The 22700-nt window shown below is 44.3% G+C and overlaps 2 protein-coding genes across 4 annotated transcripts in view; one reads left to right on the top strand and one right to left on the bottom strand.

Moving 5' to 3' along the window:
* klhl43 (kelch-like family member 43) overlaps window positions 1–21443 on the bottom strand; it is a 30327-nt gene extending 8884 nt beyond the window's left edge. The window contains exon 1 of one of the 3 annotated variants that reach the window (XM_029735641.1): window positions 21354–21443. The gene's annotated coding sequence lies outside the window, so the exon portion shown is untranslated. Of the gene's footprint in view, window positions 1–915; window positions 1188–21353 lie in introns of those variants that run through there. The other 2 variants (XM_029735640.1, XM_029735642.1) reach the window with 2 other exon arrangements.
* eloa (elongin A) overlaps window positions 3388–22700 on the top strand; it is a 36979-nt gene continuing 17666 nt past the window's right edge. Inside the window, exons 1-8 of the mRNA XM_029735643.1 lie at window positions 3388–3501; window positions 4543–4599; window positions 5213–5328; window positions 5457–5977; window positions 6345–6670; window positions 6883–6994; window positions 7280–7435; window positions 7945–8042. Of these exons, the coding sequence (XP_029591503.1) occupies window positions 3391–3501; window positions 4543–4599; window positions 5213–5328; window positions 5457–5977; window positions 6345–6670; window positions 6883–6994; window positions 7280–7435; window positions 7945–8042 (1497 nt within the window). The 5' untranslated portion in view covers window positions 3388–3390. The remainder of the gene's footprint in view (window positions 3502–4542; window positions 4600–5212; window positions 5329–5456; window positions 5978–6344; window positions 6671–6882; window positions 6995–7279; window positions 7436–7944; window positions 8043–22700) is intronic.

Genomic DNA, 22700 nt, shown 5'->3' with positions numbered 1-22700 from the left:
ATGAACATAAGGAAAATAGCGGAGATGGATCAAAATCGGCGGGAAAGATATTGGAACGTGGTAGAGGTAGCTGAGTAGGTGACACCGTGACAAAACAAAAACAAAGCCTGGAAGAATGATCATTAGCACTAACACCACCTGTTGTTTACCGGTGTTGATGCAAAATTGGGCTCCCGAGTGGTGCAGCGGTCTAAGGCACTGCATCTCAGTGCTAGAGGTGTCACTACAGACCCTGGTTCGATCCTGGGCTGTATCACAACCGGCCGTGATTGGGAGTCCTATTGTGCGGCGCACATTTGGCCCAGCGTCCTCCGGGTTAGGGTTTGGCCGGGGTAGGCCAAAATAAAATAAGACTTTGTTCTTAACTGATTTGCCTGGTTAAATAAAATCTCAAAGCCCAGAACTCTGTGCGGTACACAATGCCATCATGCGTCTGACTCCCACCTCCCCCAGTGTCAGAATTCCTTTGCCTATCTCCAGAGATTATTTATAGATGCTGAGCAACACTGTGCCTTTGAGGCTATAGCTCGTATGCATCCTGCTATCAACTTGGCCTCACATTAACTGTTTGTGAGTGTGAGTGAAATAAAATGCAACTTCAGATTCTACATAGTGTGTAAATTATTGTGATTACATCCATTATTTAAGGTGATGAAATGTTTGAAAAGGTTCTTATTTGGGTATGTCTTTCATGCCAATGTCTGCACACTTGTATTTTGTATTATTGGCGATGGTTAAGTTAAGGTTCTGGTGAAATACAAGAGCGCAGCAGTGCAACTTCTAATGTCAACATATTACTTATTATATATATATAAATGCTTTATAATTAGGATAGGCTATCTCATCAAGTTGGATAAATCATGACTCGAAGAATCATGCAAATAGTTCGAGAAAAATACAGTCAATATGCTTTACCTGTCTCTCCACTCACTTTCCTCTCACTCTTCTTCCTTTTCTTTCTTTGTTTCTTTCTTGGCTTTCTTTCACTTTGTTGATTTTCTCTCACAGGTTGCTCTCTCTTCCTGTTTCCTCTGTCCCTCTGTCCTCTGTCTGTCTTTCAGTGCACTGTGGTTCAGCGTTTGAGTGAGTCAAGGTCCAACCAAGTCTATGAAATGAGACCCCCTCCCTCTCTAATTTCCAGCTCACACCACCTACAACTCCAAATGCAGGCACCCCCTCCCTCCCCACCAAAAATACTCCATATGTGGCCAGCCCTCTGCCATCCACCCCCTTCAGCCACTAGGCTGAGCAGAGTATGCCAATATGCTGTGCTCAAGTTTCTGTTGTCTCACAGTCTATCTCTCTGTGTTGTGTGTGTGTGTGTGTATGCGTGCGTGCGTGCGTGTGCACTCGCGCATCAGGAAGAGGCTCTGGTGCTATTTTAACAAAGTAGTGGAAAAACTTGATGGGGTTGTTGACACACCGGATGTTGTAGAGATTCTATCAACAAGAAAGGAGGCATGCACTATGACACTGACAACAATATAATTGTATTGATTATTAATAGATTAGCATCTGAATACCAGTATTGTAAGGGCAATAACTAATGATGGTAAAAAGATATGATAAAAACTGTAAAATGTGACATTTCTATAGGGCCATATCAGTACGTTATCACCAATATCATTATGACATCACAAAGGATATTAAAGGCCCAGTGCAGTAAATATGTAATTTGCCTGTGTTTTATATATACATTTCCACACTATGAGGTTAGAATAACGCTGTGAAATTGTGAAAATTATGATAATCTCCTTTAGTGTAAAATAGTGGTTCCCAAACTAGGGTTTGCGATCCCATGTGGGGTTGCCTGATATGAAAATGGGGTCGTGGGAGAATTTCCAAAATCCGGAAAAGAATGTAACATTATAGTAGACACTCTTATACAAAGTGACTTACATGAACAATTAGTGTTAAGTGCCTTGTTCAAGGGCACATAGACAGATTTTTAACCTAGTGGGCTCGGGGTTACTGGGCCAACGCTCTTAACTGCTAGGCTACCTGCCACCCCGATAATATTGTCTTTGTCTCTCAAAATCATTGTAATGTGGTTAATTTATAAAATCTAAATGAAAATGATATCAATATAAAAGTTAAAACTAAACCAGAGAGCGCCCTTAGATCGTGAATGTCTAAGCCTGCTATGCTATGAAAACACACACTATTCCAGATACTTTCATATTATAGTGAAGAAAATGTGTGGGAGGCAGAGGCACAGAAACTCACATCAATACCTTTGTCAGATAACACTGTGAAACTAAGAATTGATGCTATCGCTAACAATCAAGAGGAAACTGACTGAACGACTCAAAAACTCCCCACCTTATGCTCTCCAAATGGATGTTAGCTGTGAGGGCCGAGATGCCCATGCATTGACTTTTGTTTTCTAGGGGGAGGCTATTCACAAGTAAATATTGTTCTGTCTCACGATTCCCAAGCATGAAATGACACAGGGGATATTCAGTGTGCTGCGTGGCTATTTTGATGAAAACAGGTTCCATGGGATCGAATGGTGGGCTTTTGCACAGCTGGGGCTACATCTATCAAGTAGCGGCAGAAAGCCTCTGTACTCTAGTTATGAATGTGTCTCCCTCTGCTATGTGGACGCATTGTATGATACACCCTCTGAGCTATAATGGATACACCGAGAGCAACTGGGGGCAAAAGAGGAGGATATGCAGCAGGTATGCAGCAGGTAACTTCGATTGTAAACTAAATTGCGCACACCTGTTGGCAAAACTATGTGGAGATATGGGATCAGAGCATGACAATGTTCTATTTCACACTGAGGGTTGGTGGTTATCGAGGGGGAGTGTTGGAAATATATTTTTAATTGAGAGAGAAATTGCTGTCAATCACAATGTATGTAAAACAAAAAAAAGTCTTGACTTTCTGTGTAATAAAATAAAATGTGGCTCCTTGGCTATGTAACAGACATATTTGGGAAACTGAACGAACTAAACGCAAGCATGCAGTGGAAATACACAAAAATTATACGAAATACTTTTGACTATGATCCTGGCTGTGTTGACATGCTGGTAAGTCAAATCAAACCGCTGATCTAGCTGTCATGTGACCAAATGCTGCAGACTAAACATTCATGGGCCACAATGTAGGAGTTTTGGTTCCTGACTCAAATGGATATTTTTTTCTTTTTGACCTTTTTAATTGAACTCAATCACAGTAAGGTACTTAATTGTTACCCAGAAAGGATTTTACATTGAGATAAAAAAATATATTAAAAAACGGCTGCATTGGGCCTTTCATCGTCAAACAGGTGTCTGGTTTATCCTTTGTCAGCTGTTTTATGACGTAGTTCCGTTAATCTCCATGTCAACTGCAGGCTGACTGAAGCAGTGGATAGGACAGCGCTGACCCATTTCTGCTGTAATGAAGCAGCTTCCGGGTCACAGGACACCAGCACTAAACATGGCGGAGGAGCTGTTGGAAGTGGTGGAGAGACTTCAGTCTCGGCTCTCCGAAAACCTAGAGCCTCGCAAGGTAATAATCGTAAGGCCCAGAATGGAACGGCAAGGCTGTGGCGGATGGCTTGCGCTCGCTAGAATGTTTTCAAATATTGTCGCGTGGCAGGTAGTTCCGCGAATGTAGCTAGCGACTGATTTTTTTTCTTCTTCTAAGATCACGTCACGATGCGTAACTTAGCCAACTAACTGGGTTTCTTAATCATAGTTCATGTTAAGTTTAACCGAGTCCTCGAGCTACCTGCCAAGTCCGCAGAACTGTACTTTATGCATTGGACATTGCCACTTTCAAATGCTAATAATGTAGCCATCTAGCTAGTGTTCAAGAAACGACACCGATTGTATAAACTCCACGATCGAGTGACAGCGACATCAGCACGGGCCTAGTTGTTAGATTGTTGCACTTCACTCATGGACCAGTCCAAATTTGAAGGGAAACAACAATACATTGGGTTGTGGTGCGTTATTGTGATGTTATTCTTGATTGTTTCTCGTTGAACATCGCAATCCCTGCACACGCTGCCGTGTCTGGCTGGATTTTTATCAGCTGATCGACTTTAGTAAACACAACCCCCTCTCCGGATACGCGTAACTAGCCTACCTCACAACCCCCATAGGCCACGACAACGGACACATCTCGATGAGCCATGACAGTGCGCAATTCGGGCACATTTGTCAATTTCTGACCCAAATACATCCTGAAAGTACTGCACAGTTTGGCATATATAGCCTACAAAGTCAAACTACCAGTAGGCCTACACTTTTACACAGATAACGCTAGCGTACACTTTCGCACAGTAGACCCATGTTGTCATCAATGCTGTGGTTTTGTAAATATTGTTATGTCGCTATGTTTTCTTTCATTCAATGCTCAGCAGCCTTGAATTAACCTGACCGGTACCTTTAACCAGCTATATCCTCCCTTTTGGCATACCTGACATTTTGTGCACTTTGCTAGTGTGTAGACTGTTCTGTTTTTCTCAGAATCAGGCTAGTTAGGTCAATCAGTACCAAGTATGTGGTGAGCACTGTGTAAATCTTCTGTATTTGCACTATTTAGCTCTTGAAGACCCTCAAAAGGCTGGGGGAGCTGCCTATGACTGTGGATATCCTTGTGGTAAGATATTGAAATAATGTATTGTCCCGTGTGGCTCAGTTGGTAGAGCATGGTGCTTGCAACACCAGGGTAGTGGGTTCTAAAATTGTTCTACATTTTTTTTGTTAATAAATCAGTGCATGCTCACTACTGTAAGTTGCTCTGGATAAGAGCGTCTGCTAAATGACAATTTTTTTTAAAAATGCTCATGTCACGATTTTGATAGCATCTCTTTCTTTAGTCTCAAAGCCCCATGTTGATTGCATTGCGCCCTAGTTCCTCAGTCACTGCGAAGTGTTCTTTAGAAGAGGAAGCCAAATACAGTCTTTGGTTTTGCAACCGGATGATGTGGCCCTGTGTAGCCAGTTTCTCTATAGGAGTTGGTGTGCTTTTCAATATTGTCAAGTAACCTTCAGAGCATGCTCACTTCCTTTTATGATGGGCAATAATGCTAATGTGGCCTGTTATGTGCAATACAAAGTGTGCTGGCCTGCTCACTTAACCATTAGAGCTCCTGAATCTATACAAACCACCCATGTTTCTCTCAATGACACTAGTGTCAAAACATAATGTACTGAGGAGGACACCCTACTACTATCTGTGTCCCGCTTATATTTTGTTCTCTCCGGTGCAGGAAACTGGAGTAGGAAAAACTGTGAATTCATTCCGGAAACATGATCTTGCTGGAGATCTTGCGAAGAGCCTTGTGGCCAAGTGGAAGAAACTGGTTCCCGCCCCGTCTGCTGAAAGGTACATTATTACTGAGGGATTTGGGGATATCTTCTGATTTTTCGTCTTCATTTTTTTCATTGTCTAGTGTATTTTCATCTGAATTCTACTAAAGTGTAGCTTTTTAATGTTTTTCTTTTTCCTCACAGACCCGGCAATGCAAAGGATGTACGGACACACGCGCACCCTCGCAGCTCTGAGGGAAAGGACGGGAGGCGAGAACGTGTCCGGGAACTATCCCCGGAGGAGCCGCCTCATGTAGAGGAGGACGAAGAGGAGGAGGAAAGAGGCTACCGCACAAACTACTCCCCCTCCCCCCCTCAGCATCACTACAGCCCCCCACAGCTTGGCCACGGTGGCCAACGAGGGGGGTACCAGTCGGAGGGCTACGAGAGCCCCACGGAGGAAGAGCCAGAGCCCGCGCCCAGCCCCCCTCGCAAAGAGGTCCGACACGCCAAACCGCAAAAAGAGCCTGGGAGGGAGCATCACGGTTCCCACGGCGACCGGGGCGAGGAGAGACGGCAACGTCACGCCCAGGCGAGTAGCCGTGGTGGCGAAGGGAAGAAGAGCAGCGTGGGTAAGGAACCGCAGCACAGTGGCAAGGCCTCCAAGCACAGTCGGCACTCCACGCAGCATGAGAGCAAGAAGGACAAGAGAGGGGGAAGTGATGGTGAGTGTGCTGCTGAGAGAAGTTCGCTGTGACTTCTGTGTCATTGTGACATTTACAGAGAGGCTGGTTCTCAAATGACATCCTATTACATAGATGCCTCTTTCAATCTTTGAGTCAGTATTGGTCTGTTAATAGATGGTTTTCCAATCGTGTATTATATTTATACATGTAGGATAATAAGAACTTTACTGTATTGTGGATATGGTGGCCCATGGTCTTTTTCATCAGAACTCTGTAACAGTACTGCTATGGTTGATTTAAAATATGCAATGATACTAGTGATTGTTAACATTTCCCCATTCATTTGACCCTTAAAGATGTGGGTTGTCTCACACTAACATCCTTCCTTGTTCTCCTTACTCTCTAGGGAGGTCACGTGAGCCTAGGGACTCTCCTATATTAGCCCAGACACCTGAGGAGCAGGCAGAAGAGGCATTTGATACCCCCACCGTATCGTTTGAATCATTCCTCACATATGACGCCCCTACACCCACTAAGAAGAAGAAGAAGCCCGGCAGCAGCAGTCGGCCCTCCTCCCACCACCACACACCTCCTCGTCTGCCTGTCCAGCCTTCGCCTGCTGCTCCTTCCTCCTCCAAGGAGTCCAAGCCCAGCAAGGCAAACGGGAACCGCAGCAAGAGGGCTGATCCAGCCCAGACGGCAACGACCCCGGTGCCTGAGAAACGGAGGAGGGTAAGAACAGACTTTCACTGAACTTCTCCTCTCACTCGATCATGCGTATGTTCAATTGGAGAATGTTATATTTGCTGTAAAACATTTTTTGGTGCTGGACAGTAAGTCCTTACGATCGTATATATTTTTATTAACCAGTTGCCCTGACCCTGATGTTCTCAGGTTCTTGACTGAACTCTTCCTCTTTCAATGTACTCTTTCTTTTACCCCAGGTGGTCGAGGTTGTGTCCACACTTCCTGATATTCCTCTGCCAGCCATCCAGCCTAACTACAGACCTCTGCCTTCCATTGATCTCACACCATTGTCCCCTCAGCGGCGCAAAGGTACTTAAAAAAAAAAAGAAGTTGGTTCTTCCTTCACACTGTGTGTATGTCTATGTGGGTATGTTCCAATATCCATAATACTGTACAACAGATTAATTCTATGTATTGGGAATGCAATCAATGTGTTATGATATTTTGGATATTGGAAGTAGAATTTATATGTGTTGGACTTTAATTTGGGTAAATGTGTATTAAGATACAGTATGTATTACTCTCTAGGTCTAAACCAGTTAGTTCTGATTGTCAGCAATTTGTCATGTTTAACTTTTCACCTCTTTCCGGCAGGTCCTGTGTCAAATGACGCCGAGGAGGACACCGGCTTCACCGGGAGACGCTTTAACTCTAAAATGACGGTCTACTCGGGTTCAAAGACGTCCTATCTGCCCAAGATGATGAGTCTGTACGAGCAGTGCATCAGGGTGCTACAAAACAACATTGACTGTGAGTGTTGTCTCCTAGCGACACTGCGAATGCCGTGTAATGGCGCTGTTATCATAATGCTTAGTTTATAATTTCAGCGTCTTATCACATTATGTACTTCATTTAGTCAAGTGTTAATGTCCTACACCTAACATCTCCCAGAAGGGAGAAGGCAAAGACATGGATTATTTACCTCATTTATAATGGGCTATTGTTCAAACACCACCAACTTAATTGTTGTGTGGATTCTTATGGCTGCTGGCCAACTTAGATCCACTTGTACACACTCTTGAAATCATTTAACCAAAACTAAGAGCAACACGTGATGTTCTCTTTAACATTACATTGACTGTTAGTATGTCTCACTCATCTAGGACTTTTATATGTCAAAATCCAGGAAATGTATTCTAACCACAGCTCTGTTCATGCCACAATTTTCAAATCACACTATCATTGTTTATCTTAGAGGTGCTTGACACCCTGCTGATTGTGTCATTGTATAATGAGACGCTTACTGCATGTTTGTCCAGCAATTGATGAGGTGGGAGGCGTGCCTTTTGAGATTCTGGAACCAGTACTAGAGCGATGCACCCCAGAACAGCTTTACCGCATTGAGCAGTGCAATCAGGTAACACAGACACACAATAAAAGTATGATTTCACAAACCCTCACCCAGTATGAAATGGTCCATGAACATGTACAGTCAAAAGTTTACATACACTTAGGTTAGTCATTAAAACTCATTTTTCAACCACTCCACACATCTCTTGTTAACAAACTATAGTTTTGGCAAGTCTGTTAGGACATCTACTTTGTGCATGACACAAGTAATGTTTCCAACAATTGTTTACAGACAGATTATTTCACTTATAAAAGCTTCTGATAGGCTAATTGATATCATTTGAGTCAATTGGAGGTGTACCTGTGGATGCATTTCAAGGACTACCTTCAAACTCAGTGCCTCTTTGCTTGACATCATGGGAAAATCCAAAGAAATCAGCCAAGACCTCAGAAAAAAAATTGTAGACCTCCACAAGTCTGGTTCATCCTTGGGAGCAATTTCCAAACACCTGAAGGTACCACGTTCATCTGTACAAACACTATGGGACCACGCAGCTGTCATACCGCTCAGGAAGGAGACTCGTTCTGTCTCAGAGATGCACATACTTTTGCGAAAAGTGCAAATCAATCCCAGAACAACAGCAAAGGACCTTGTGAAGATGCTGGAGGAAACGGGTACAATACTATCTATATCCACACTAAAACAAGTCCTATATCGACATAACCTGAAAGGCCGTTCTGCAAGGTAGAAGCTATTACTCCAAAACTGCCATAAAAAAGCCAGACTACGGTTTGCAACTGCACATGGGGACAAAGATCATACTTTTTGAAGAAATGTCCTCTGGTCTGATGAAACAAAAAGAACTGTTTGGCCATAATGACCATCGTTATGTTTGGAGGAAAAAGGGGGAGGCTTGCAAGCCGAATAACACCATCCCAACCATGAAGCACGGGGGTGGCAGCATCATGTTGTGGGGGTGCTTTTGCTGCAGGAGGGACTGGTGGACTTCACAAAATAGATGGCTTCATGAGGTAGGAAAATTATGTGGATATATTGAAGCAACATCTCAAGACATCAGTCAGGAAGTTAAAGCTTGGTCGCAAATGGGTCTTTCAAAATGGACAATGACCCCAAGCATACTTCCAAAGGTGTGACAAAATGGCTTAAGGACAACAAAGTCAAGGTATTGGAGTGGCCATCAAAGCCCTGACCTCATTCCTATAGAACATTTGTGGGCAGAACTGAAAAAGCGTGTGTGAGCAAGGAGGCCTTCAAACCTGAATGTTACACCAGCTCTGTCAGGAGGAATGGGCCAAAATTCACCTTACTTATTGTGGGAAGCTTGTGGAAGGCTACCCAAAACATTTGACCCATGTTAAACAATTTAAAGGCAATGCTACCAAATACTAATTGAGTGTATGTAAACTCCTGACACACTGGGAATGTGATGAAGGAAATAAAGCTGAAATAAATCATTCAAATTTTCTGACATTTCACATTCTTAAAATAAAGTGGTGATCCTAACTAACCTAAGACAGGGGCGTTTTACTAGGATTAAATGTCAGGAATTGTGAAAAACTGAGTTTAAATGTATTTGGCTAAGGTGTATGTAAACTTCCGACTTTAGCTGTCGTACCCTGCCAAGACACATTGTATACCAGGAACACCCTAGGTGAAGTGTGTAAACAAACTTGACTCCTAACTGTAATGCTTTAAGCTTTGAATGGTGTTTACTCTCACTACTAAATTGTAGATAATAGTGCCTTTTTCCACATTTAGTTGTGTTAGACGGAATTTAAAATGGATACAATGTAGATTTTTTTTTTTTGTCACTGACCTACACACAATAGCCCATAAAGTCAAAGTGGAATTATGTTTTTAGAAATGTTCACAAATTAATTAAATTTGAAAGCTGAAATGTCAAGTATTCAATCCCTTTTATGGCAAGCCTAAATAAGTTCTGGAGTTAAATGTGCTTAACAAGTCACATGGACTCTGTGTGCAATAATAGCGTTTAACATGATTTTTGAATGACTACCTCATCTCTGTACCCCACACATACAGATAATTGTAAGGTTCCTCAGTTGAGCAGTGAATTTAAAACACAGATTCAACCACAAAGACCAGGGAGGTTTTCCAATGCCTTGCAAAGAAGGGCAAAAATATATATATAAATAAATTACACTTTGGATGGTATATCAATACACCCAGTCACTATAAAGATAGGAAGGATGACTAACTCAGTTGTTGGAGAGGAAGGAAACCGCTCAGGGATTTCACCATGAGGTCAATGGTCCCATTGAAACAGTTTGGGTTTAATGGCTGTGATAGAACTGAGGATGGGTCACCAACATTGTAGTTACTCCACAATAATAATCTAATTGATAGAGTGAAAAGGAAGCCTGTACAGAATAAAAATAATCCAAAACATGCATCCTGTTCGCCACAAGGCACTAAAGTAATATTGCAAAATGTGGCAAAGCAATTAGCGTTTTGTCCTGAATACAAAGTGTTATGTTCAAGGGAAATCCAATATAACACTTTACTAAGGATCACTCCTATTTTCAAGGATAGTGGTGGTTGCATCATGTTAAAGGTATGCTTGTAGTCGTTAAGGACTGGGAAGTTTTTCATGATAAAAAAAGAAACGGAATGGAGCTAAGCACAGGCAAAATCCAAGAGGAAACACCTGGTTGTCTGCTTTCCATCAGACACTGGGAGATGAATTCATGGCGCCAGAGAAGATGGCTGATGTTTTACGTGCTCCTAACCAGGTTTTTTTTTTATTTTTAATTTACCTTTTTTTTTAACTCATTTTGTACATAATATTGCTGCTACCGTCTCTTATGCCCAAAATAACTTCTGGACATCAGAACAGCGATCACTCCCTACAAACTTGCAAAAGCTTTTTTTTTTCTTTAACGAGCCCGACGTGAAGGACATACTGCTTTCCCGGGAACAGGCCCAAATCCCCATTTGCGTGAAGAGAAGACAGAGGATGGAGGTCAGGCTGCCTTCTGACACTGTACACAAACCGGCCGCGCGCGCCAACATGCACAAATTGATTTTGTCCCCCCCACACCAAACGCGGTCACGAAACGCAGGTTAAAATATCAAAACAAACTCTGACCCAATTATATTAATTTGGGGACAGGTCAAAAGCATTAAACATTTATGGCAATTTAGCTTGCTAGCTAATTTGTCCTATTTATCTAGCTTGTTGTTGCTAGCTAATTTGTCCTGGGATATAAACATTGAGTTATTTTACCTGAAATACACAAGGTCTTCTACTCTGACAATTAATCCACACTTAAAACAGTCAACCGAATCGTTTCTAGTCATCTCTCATCCTTCCAGGCTTTTTCTTCTTTGGACTTCGTATGGCGATTGGCAGCTAACTTTCCTAGTTACCACGACGACCGACCTCAGTTCATCTTTCAATATAACCAATGAGGAGATGGCACTTGGGTATCTGCTTCTATAAACTCATGAGGAGATGGGAGAGGCAGGACTTGCACCGTTTTCAGCGTCACAAATAGAGCTGACTTCTATTTTAGCGCTTGGCAACGCAGACACTCGTTGGTGCGCGTGAGCAGTGTGGGTGCAATAATTGAACATGTATGTTTAAATTTATTTTGCAACGTTCACGCACGCGACACGAGCGGGTTGGTCAGCGTGTGAAAATTCGTAGGTGATTGTGTAAACCCCCACTGCCTTCCGTTCTACTAGCTAACATGCAATCATTGGAAAATAAATTCTACGAGGAAGATTAAACTACCAACGGGACATTAACTGTAATATCTTATGTTTCACGGAGTCGTGGCTGAACAACGTCATTATCAACAGCTGGCTGGTTATACGCTGTATCGGCAGGATAGAACAGCGGCGTCTGGTAAGACAAGGGGGCGGACTATGTATATTTGTAAACAACAGCTGGTGCATGATATCTAAGGAAGTCTCGGTTTTGCAAGCCTGAGGTAGAGTATCTCATGATAAGCTGTAGACCACACTACCTACCTAGAGAGTTTCTGTATTTTCATAGCTGTCTACATACCACCAAAGACCGATGAGTGCAGTATTAGTGCCAGCAATGAGCTGTATTCCGCCATAAGCAAACAGGAAAACACTCAGAGGTGGCACTCCTAGTGGCCGGGGACTTTAATGCGGGGAAACTTAAATCCGTTTTACCTAATTACTACCAGCATGTTAAATGGGCAACCAGAGGGAAAAAAACTCTGGACCACCTTTACTCCACACACAGACGTGTATACAAAGCTCCCCCTCGCCCTCCATTTGGCAAATCTGAACATTAATTCTATTCTCCTGATTCCAGCAAAACTTAAAGCAGGAAGCACCAGTGACTCGGTCAATAAAAAAGTGATCAGATGAAGCGGATGCTAAGCTACAGGACTGTATTGCTAGCACACACAGATTCTTCTGATGGCATTGAGGAGTACACCACATCAGATATTGGGCTCATCAATAAGTGCATCGATGACGTTGTCCCCACAGTAACCGTACGTACATACCCCAACCAGAAGCCATGGATTACAGGCAACATCTGCACTGAGCTAAAGGCTAGAGCTGCCGCTTTCAAGGAGCGGGAATCTAACCCGGAAGCTTAAGAAATCTAGCTATGCCCTCTGACGAACCATCACAGGCAAAGCGCCAATACAGGACTAAGATAGAATCGTACTACACCGGCTCCAACGCTCGTCGGATGTGGCAGGACTTACAAACCATTAGACTACAAAGAGCAGCACAGTCGAGAGCTGGCCAGTGACGTGAGTCTACCAGACTAGCTAAACTACTTCTATGCTCGCTTTGAGGCAAATAACACTGAAACATGCATGAGAGCACCAGCTGTTCCGGAAGACTGTGTGATCACGCTCTCCACAGCTGATGTGAGTAAGACCTTTAAACAGGTCAACATTCACAAGGCCCTTGGGCCAGACGGATTACCAAGATGTGTATATGCGCTGACCAACTGGCAAGTGTCTTCACTGATATTTTCAACCTGTCCCAGTCTGTAATACCAACATGTTTTAAGCAGACCACCATCGTCCCTGTGCCCAAGAGCACTGAGGTAACCTGCCTAAATGACTACCGACCTCTAGCACTCAGGTCTGTAGCCATGAAGTGCTTTGAAAGGCTGGTCATGGCTCACATCAATACCATTATCCCAGAAACCCTAGACCCACTCCAATTTGCATATGGCCCGAACAGATCCACAGATGCAATCTCTATTGCACTCCACACTGCCCTTTCCCACCTGGACAAAAGGAACACCTATGTGAGAATGCTATTCATTGACTACAGCTCAGCGTTCAACACCATAGTGCTCTCAAAGCTCATCAAAAATCTAAGGACCCTGGGACTAAACACCTCCCTGGACTTCCTGACGGGCCGCCCTCAAGTGGTAAGGGTAGGTAACAATCCATCCACCAGTCTGATCCTCAGGACAGGGGCCCCTCAAGGGTGCATACTCAGTCCCCTCCTGTACTCCCTGTTCACTCATGACTGCACGGCCAGGCATGACTCCAACACCATCATTAAATTTGCCGACGACAACAGTGGTAGGCCTGATCACAGACGACGAGACAGCCTATAGGGAGGTCAGAGACCTGGTGGTGTGGTGCCAGGACAACCTCTCACTCAACATGATCCAAGACAAAGGAGATGATTGTGGACGACAGGAAAAGGAGGACCGAGCACGCCGCCATTCTCATCGACGTGGCTGCAGTGGAGAAGGTTGAGAGCTTCAAGTTTCCTGGTGTCCACATCACCAACAAACTAACATGGTCCAAGCACACCAAGACAATCGTGAAGAGGGCAAGACAAAACCTATTCCCCCCTCAGGAGACTGAAAAGATTTGGCATGGGTCCTCAGATCCTTAAAAGGTTCTACAGCTGCACCATCAAGATCATACTGACTGGTTGCATCCCTGCCTGGTATGGCAACTGCTCGGCCTCCGACCGCAGGGCCCTACAGAGGGTAGTGCATACAGCCCAGTACATCACCGGGGCCAAGCTTCCTGCCATCCAGGACCTCTATACCAGGTGGTGTCAGAGAATGGCCCTAAAAATTGTGAAAGACTCCAGCCACCCTAGCGGTACCAGAGCGCCAAGTCTAGGTCCAAGAGGCTTCTAAACAGCTTCTACCCCCAAGACTCCTGAACATCTAATCAAATACCCAGGTGTCTGGTTAGACTGTAAACTCTCCTTCCAGACTCACATCAAACATCTCCAATCCAAAGTAAAATCTAGAATTGGCTTCCTATTTCGCAACAAAGCATCCTTCACTCATGCTGCCAAACATACCATCCTACCGATCCTCGACTTCGGCGATGTCATTTACAAAATAGCCTCCAATACTGTACTCAATAAACTGGATGGAGTCTATCACAGTGCCATCCGTTTTGTTACCAAAGCCCCATATACTACCCATGACTGCGACCTGTACGCTCTCGTTGGCTGGCCCTCGCTTCCTACTCGTCGCCAAACCCACTGGCTCCAGGTCATCTACAAGACCCTGCTAGGTAAAGTCCCCCCTTCTCAGCTCACTGGTCACCGTAGCAGCACCCACCTGTAGCACGTGCTCCAGCAGGTATCTCTCTGGTCACCCCCAAAGCTAATTCCTCCTTTGGCCGCCTCTCCTTCCAGTTCTCTGCTGCCAATGACTGGAACGAACTACAAAAATCTCTGAAACTGGAAACACTTATCTCCCTCACTAGCTTTAAGCACCAGCTGTCAGAGCAGCTCACAGATCACTGCACCTGTACATAGCCCATCTATAATTTAGCCTTAACAACTACCTCTTCCCCTACTGTATTTATTTAGCTCCTTTGCACCCCATTATTTCTACTTTGCACTTTCTTCCACTACAAATCTACCATTCCAGTGTTTTACTTGCTATATTGTATTTAGTTTGCCACCATGGCCTTTTTTGCCTTTACCTCCCTTATTTCACCTCACTTGCTCACATTGTATATAGACTTATTTTTCTACTGTATTATTGACTGTTTTACTCCATGTTGTTGTATGTGTCGAACTGCTTTGCTTTATCTTGGCCAGGTCGCAATTGTCAATGAGAACTTGTTCTCAACTTGCCTACCTGGTTAAATTAAGGTGAAATAAAATAAAAATGGCTACCCAGACTATTTGCATTGCCCCCCCACCCCCTCTTTTACACCACTGTTAATGTCTTATCTATGCATAGTCATTTTAACTACCTACATGTACATATTTTCTCGACTTACCGGTGCCCCCGCACATTGACTCTGTGCTGATACCCCCTGTATATAGTCTCGCAATTGTTATTTCACTGCTGCTCTTTACTTGTTCCTTTTATTTCTTACTCATTTTTTAAACTGCATTGTTGGTTAGGGGCATGTAAGGAAGCATTTCACTGTAAGCTCTACACCTGTTCTATTCAACTTTCAGCAGTACAATAACCTAAATCACAAGGCCAAATCTATACTGGAGTCGCTTACCAAGACAGTGAATGTTCCTGAGGGGCCGAGTTAGTTTTGACTTATATCTGTTTGAAAATGGTTGTCAAGCAAGCGTCACCCAATTTGATAGAGCTTGAAGAATAACAGGCAAATATTGTACTTAGAGATTTACCCAGAAAGACTCACAGCTGTAATTACCGCCAAAGGTGACTAACATGTATTGAAGGGCGTGAATACTTGTGTAAATGATATTTCTGTGTTTAATTTTAAGTTGCCAAAAAGGTTAAACATGTTTTCACTTTGTCATTATGGTGTCACAAACCGGCTCAGTGCATAACAAAAAGGGAGACAACGTGGAGATAAGGAATAACAAAATATTTATTAAACTAAAGTAAATATAATTAACAATTGTGTGTGTGTGTGTAGTCAGTAATCGGTAGTGTAAGTGAGTGGTTGCGTGCATAAATGTGATAATGAGCGGTGTTGAAAGGTGCTAACGCAAACAACCAAAAACAGCCACAAAAATGCCACAACCAAAATCTGTGTTTGCATGGAGAGAGTCTCCTCAATGAATGGGGACCGAGGTGCATTTACCTGGGACACACCCGAACCCAGGTGTGTCCCATTTCACTGACGACCCTCCCGGCTCCACCCACCGATATCCTATTAAGGAAATCGATACACCCCCCCCATAAAACCGGGGACCAACAAGGACCCCGGAACACCATACCAGTCACACAAACAATTTGACCCAGCCTCTGCATCCCAAATTGATGGGGGTTACGTGTTCACTCTTCCACTTGCCCCAACCAACCTCAACCTTTGCGAACAGGAAGCAACCTTTAAGAGGAAAGAAAGCGAGACCAGAAGGGAACAGACAGGAGCGACAGAACAGGACAATACCAAACACAAAATAACAGTGGTCAGTCATGTGGACATTCAGGAACAGGGAGCACGAGAGAGCGCGTCAGCAACAACATTATCAGTCCCCCGGATGTGCCGCACATTGAGATGGAATGCTTGTAAAAATAAACACCTTCTCATTATCCTCTGATTAGGACACATCATGGACCTCAAAGGTGAGAGGGTTATCTACCCCCGACCCAACATAGACCGGGAAGTGTTGTAGCGCCCATATGAGTGCTAGCGCTTCTTTGACCGAGTAGTTAAACAAGTAGTTAAACGGTTAAACTTCTTGGGGAAAAAACTAATAGGCCTCTCAACACCAGACACATCTGCACCTGCCCCCACATGACTAGCATCCACCTGCAAGGTAAATGACAAATCCACACGGGGAGCAGCCAGCACCGGAGTTGAGGTAAGCAACCTCTTTGCATCTTCAAAAGCCTGTTGACAACGAGAAGACCATACGTAAACAGCCTTAGCTTTCAGCAAATCTGTCAAGGGAGCGACCACAGTAATAACCAATCATTCCCAAGAAACGCATCAGTTCCTTTTAAGTAGTTGGTGGAAAAGCATCAATAGCTACCACCTTAGCCCGAACAGGACGCACTTCACCCTGCCCCAACCACCTTTCCAAGTTATGTAACGGTCGCCTGAGCAATCTCCCATTTAGCCAGGTTTATCGTGAGGTGACCCGCAGCTAGGCGGTCGAACAAGGCTTGAATACGGGACAGATGTTCCTCCCAAGTATCTGCATATATCACTACATCGTCCAGATAAACAGCGCACCGGGCCAGACCGGAGACAACCCTGTTCATAAGTCGCTGAAAAGTGGCAGGTGCATTACGCAGGCCAAACTCATAACCAGATTGGAGTACAGACCAGAAGGTGTAATAAAGGCAGAGATTTCACGTGCCCTACTTGTCAGTGGCACCTGCCAATAGCCCTTTAACAGGTAAAATTTGTTCAAACTTAGCTGCTCCGACTTGATCAATGCAGTCCTCTATCCGAGGAAGCGGAAATGAATCTGGCTTAGTGACACTTTACCTTACGGTAGTCCGTACAAAATCTGTTTGTCCCATCCGGTTTACTGACCAAGATATAGGGAGAAGCACAACTGGAGAAAGAAGGCTCTGCCATCTCACTCTCCAGCATGTACCGGACTCAGCATCCAGACAACGCAGTTTCTCTGAAGAAACTCTATAGAACCGCTGACGAATGGGGTCAGCATCTCCAACGTCAATATCGTGTTCTATTAAGTTTTCAGATACACCTACATGTACAAACCTGGAAATCTCAGAATCAGACCTATCATCTCTTCCCGCCCATCAACGGGTAGATGAGCGAGAAGGCCGTCTAAAATATCCAGTGTCTGAATTTTTTTTATCTACCCTGCAATTGTCGGGACCAGGACCATCTTCCTCCGCATGCACGGACCTAGCATGACAAGAACCCAGCGAAATAACGGTATCGGCCAAAAGAACAGGTTTACTGTCCACTGTAGAGTCCCACTGTTCAGCCTCAGAGAAATGTGCATAATAGGGTTAACTAATTTACATGGCACAGTCTGTGTTTTTTTTTCTCCGTTCTGGAGTGGCAACAAGATTGTTTTGCTCAGTGCACTGACTCACAACAGTATATGGACCTTGAAACTTGGCTTGAAAAGGAGAAGCAACAATTGGCAGCAGAGCAAGTACCTGGTCACCTGGACTAATGGACTAAAGTGACGAGGTTCAGTTCGCCGATCAAATATGCCTTTCATCATCTCCTGTGAAGATGATAGCTTCTCTTTAGCCATTTCACCAGTGGCGTACAGGCGTCGCCGGAAATCACACACAAGATAACAAGGACTGAGGTGGCTCTGAAGACTTCCAGTCATCCTGGAGAACAGATAGAAGTCCACATACCCTATGTCCAAACACAAGGTCATTTGGACTGAAACCCGTACTCTCATGTGAAACCTCCCTAGCGGCTAACAGTAATCAAGGCAACCCCTCGTCCCAATCCTTATTCATCTCAGTACAATAAGCTCTCAAAGACTTAAGTGTTTGATGGAAACGTTCCAGTGCTCCTTGACTTTGCGCGTGATAGGCTCTAGACAAATTGTGTTTAATATGGAGCTGTTGGAGAACCTGACCAAACAGATTAGAGGTGAAATTAGATCCTTGATCACTCTGAATGACCTTAGGGATTCCAAACAGTGAGAAACTGAGTCAAAGCTTTTAGCACAGACTTAGTCGTGATAGACTGGAGAGGATAGGCAGCAGGAAACCTAGTGGTCTGACATCACTGTGAACAGGTAACTACTACCCTTTTCAGAACAAGGCAGAGGACCAACAGTCAATCAGAGACTCAAAAGGTTGGCTGAGTTCAGGAATAGGAAACAGTGGTACCGGCTTGATTAGGTTTACCAGTTCATTGACAGGTGTGACAAGTTGATAAACACCGACACATCCCTCTTTAACCTAGGCCAAAAGAAATGTCTTAGTATACAGTTGTAGGTTTTCGTCACACCCATATGTCCAGCAACGTTGTTGTGGGAAGTTGTCAACACCAACTCACGAAGCTTAACTGGTACCACAACCTGACTAATCGCCTCCCCCACAAAACAACTACCATGAGACACCCACTTTCTCATCAGGACATCCTCTAGGAGAAAATATCCATGGGTGACATCTCCCAACTGTTCCACAGGCACAATTTGGTCACGCAACTGTTCTAATGTGGGGTCAGTCCATTGCGCATTGATTAGATTGGAGCGGGATACAGATAACAGGGAAAGCAGTGACAGACTTCTTTGTGGTATTCTCGTTAGCCGGCGCAGTGACCAGGTCGCCACAGCTCATAGAACGCGTCACTGCACACGCAGAGAACACCTCTGGGAAACTCTGCGCACTCTCATCAGGAATCCCTATAAATGACGGCTTAGCAGAAACCACTAGAGACGGAAACACGACAGGCCACACGCTCACCAGCCAAGTTATTCCCAAGGATGACTTGGGAATAACTTAATAGGCAACGAAGGACGCACCCCCACAACAACCTCACCTTTCACCAGTCCACAATCCAACATCAGTTTATGCAATGGAACTGACAGTGTTCAAACCTATTCCCCTAATTAGAACACTATTTTCCGAATCAGTCTCAGCAGAGAAGGGTAACGCAGACTCCAACACAAACAATTCAGAAGCACCTGTGTCTCAGGATTTTCACTGGCACTAGGTCCTTAATTCCTAACAGACACAAAACCCTCTAATGAAAGGTAAATGGTCTGGGTCAATATGGACTTTCACGTCCCTGGGCATGAGACAATGTGTCAGGAGTGAACTGATGTGGAACAGGCGCAGCTGACGCCGTGGGCTTAGATTTAACATAAGCACAAGTACTGAATTTACCCCTAGCCCTGAGAACCGGACATTCGTTTTTACAATGACCCGAACCTTGATAGTAGTGACACTCTTGACCAAAGTCAGCTTTACCACGGGAGTCAGGCTCAACCCTAGTTGAATGAAACTCTGCCCGTGAACCAGAGTATCTCGGTGAGCGAGGCCCAAATCTCTCCGAACGCCCCCACACACTCCGAAAACGGGGCTCTGCAAAGACACTTTTGTGAGTCAAAACATACTCGTCCGCCAAAACCGCAGCTTCAGCGACAGTCTTTCCGTTTCGTTCGTTAATGTACGTGGCTATACAAACAAGGATTGTGTCCTTAAATTGCTCTAGCATAATCAGATCACACAGCCCTTAAAGTCATAACTGCAGAGGCGGAACACCAGCAATTAAACTGAAGATAATTCTTGCGCAAACTCAACATGAGTCTGTTGATCATCCCTTTTTAAAGTTCTAAATCATTGGCGGTAAGCCTCAGGAACCAATTCGTAAATCTGTAACACAGCCGTTTTAACCTTATCATAACTGACACTGTCGGCTACACTAAGAGCTGAATATGCTTCCTGCGCTTTACCAGTCAACACACACTGCAACATTAAAGTGTGGTCAGAATCAGGCCAACTCCTACCGTCGACAACACACTCAACGAAAAGTATGTCTCAGGGTCCTTTTCATTAAATTTAGGCAACAACCGTAAGTTCCCAACAATATCAAATGTGTCCCGGGCACGACCAAAAGAGGAGCGACCCCTAGGTACATCTGGGTCACCTTCCCAGAGAAACTCTCCCCTGAGAGCTTTCCTTCCCTAACCAGCTCTAGCCGCTCTTGTTGCAGCTTGATTTTTAGCACGCTCCAAATCCTGTTTAAATGCCATTTATTTTTCATACTCTACACGATCATGCTCTAGCTTCTCACGATCATGCTCTAGCTGTAACGAAGCAGTTCTTTCTGCTGTTCAAAAAGAAGACTACTAGGGCTAACAGATGGAGCGGCCAATGTGACTTTACGGGGAGACGGCGAGTCCTCAGCAGAGGCTGCCCCAGTGGTAACTTCAAGAATACCACTCTCCATCAGATTGGCCTTCAATATTAACCTAATAGAATTTTAGACGTTTATCACTAATTTAAACCTGGTAGTGTTCAGCAACCTTCAACAGCTGTTCTTTAGTACATAATTCTAACAGTTCCTCTGATGGAAAGCGAATGAACTCGTCTATGTAAGACGCCATAGTCATAAGAAACTACAAAAAAATTAACATTTCCCTCTGCTGAGCACACCAGACCACAATCACACTGGGCACCACAGAAGAGAGATGAGATATGGAGCTTTCCCAAAACCTACAGTAACTCAACCCTAGTCTTCGTGCGGATTTGCGATGGGTAATTACGCACTGTAGCCCACTGGCAAGGAAATAAACCACCCAGCACACTGGCAGATTCTCCCAAGTCACAGATGTGTCCCTGAGACAACTGCTCAGTCCAGACACCACACAAAAATAACCATGCCCAACATATTCCAAAGTGAAACACATCGCTAAGCCTGACAGAGGAAAAAAGGCTATAGCTCCGGGTAGCTAGTGTCACTACCCTACCCAAATCTCCCACTGAGGTACACAGCCAATTGTACTCACCTCAGACTGATGTCCCAATAGCGAGTAGAACAAGAGTCTCCAGCCTTGGCAGGGGCCTGGAAACTAACCAATGTACTTTCTCCAACGCAGCACACAACGAACTATCCACCGCAGTGGCAAGTTTACCAAGCAAACAAAGGCAACCAGTACTGGGCACCAAACATTACAACTCAAACAAGCTGTAACAAAAGGATGCAAACAAAGCATCTGCAGAGTTTAACATTAACTCCACGTTTTCTCCCAAACACAACACACATACTAGTAAGCCAAACGACACTAGTGTTAGTTCTTCATAATTCAACAAAGTGCTACAGTGGGGGGAAAAATTATTTGATCCCCTGCTGATTTTGTACGTTTGCCCACGGACAAAGAAAGGATCAGTCTATAATTTTAATGGTAGGTTTATTTGAACAGTGAGAGACAGAATAACAACAAAAATATCCAGAAAAACGCATGACAAAAATGTTATAAATTGATTTGCATTTTAATGAGGGAAATAAGTATTTGACCCCCTCTCAATCAGAAAGATTTCTGGCTCCCAGGTGTCTTTTATACAGGTAACGAGCTGAGATTAGGAGCACACTCTTAAAGGGAGTGTTCCTAACCGCAGCTTGTTACCTGTAAAAAAGACACCTGTCCACAGAAGCAAATCAATTAGATTCCAAGCTCTCCACCATGGCCAAGACCAAAGAGCTCTCCAAGGATGTCAGGGACAAGATTGTAGACCTACACAAGGCTGGAATGGTCTACAAGACCATCGCCAAGCAGCTTGGTGAGAAGGTGACAACAGTTGGTGCGATTATTCGCGAATGGAAGAAACACAAAAGGACTGTCAATATCCCTCGGCCTGGGGCTCCATGCAAGATCTCACCTCGTGGAGTTGCAATCATCATGAGAACGGTGAGGAATCAGCCCAGAACTACACGGGAGGATCTTGTCAATGATCTCAAGGCAGCTGGGACCATAGTCACCAAGAAAACAATTGGTAACACACTACGCTGTGAAGGACTGAAATCCTGCAGCGCCCGCAAGGTCCCCCTGCTCAAGAATACATATACATGCCCATCTGAAGTTTGCCAATGAACATCTGAATGATTCAGAGGATAACTGGTGAAAGTGTTGTGGTCAGATGAGACCAAAATGGAGCTCTTTGACATCAACTCAATGTGTTTGGAGGAGGAGGAATGCTGCCTATGACCCCAAGAACACCATCTCCACCGTCAAACATGGAGGTGGAAACATTATGCTTTGGGGGTGTTTTTCTGCTAAGGGAACAGGACAACTTCACCGCATCAAAGGGACGATGGACGGGGCCATGTACCGTCAAATCTTGGGTGAAAACCTCCT

The sequence above is a fragment of the Salmo trutta genome, chromosome 36, assembly GCF_901001165.1.
Source record: "Salmo trutta chromosome 36, fSalTru1.1, whole genome shotgun sequence".
Classification (NCBI taxonomy): Eukaryota; Metazoa; Chordata; class Actinopteri; order Salmoniformes; family Salmonidae; genus Salmo; species Salmo trutta.
This window is presented reverse-complemented; position numbering and strand designations above follow the sequence as displayed.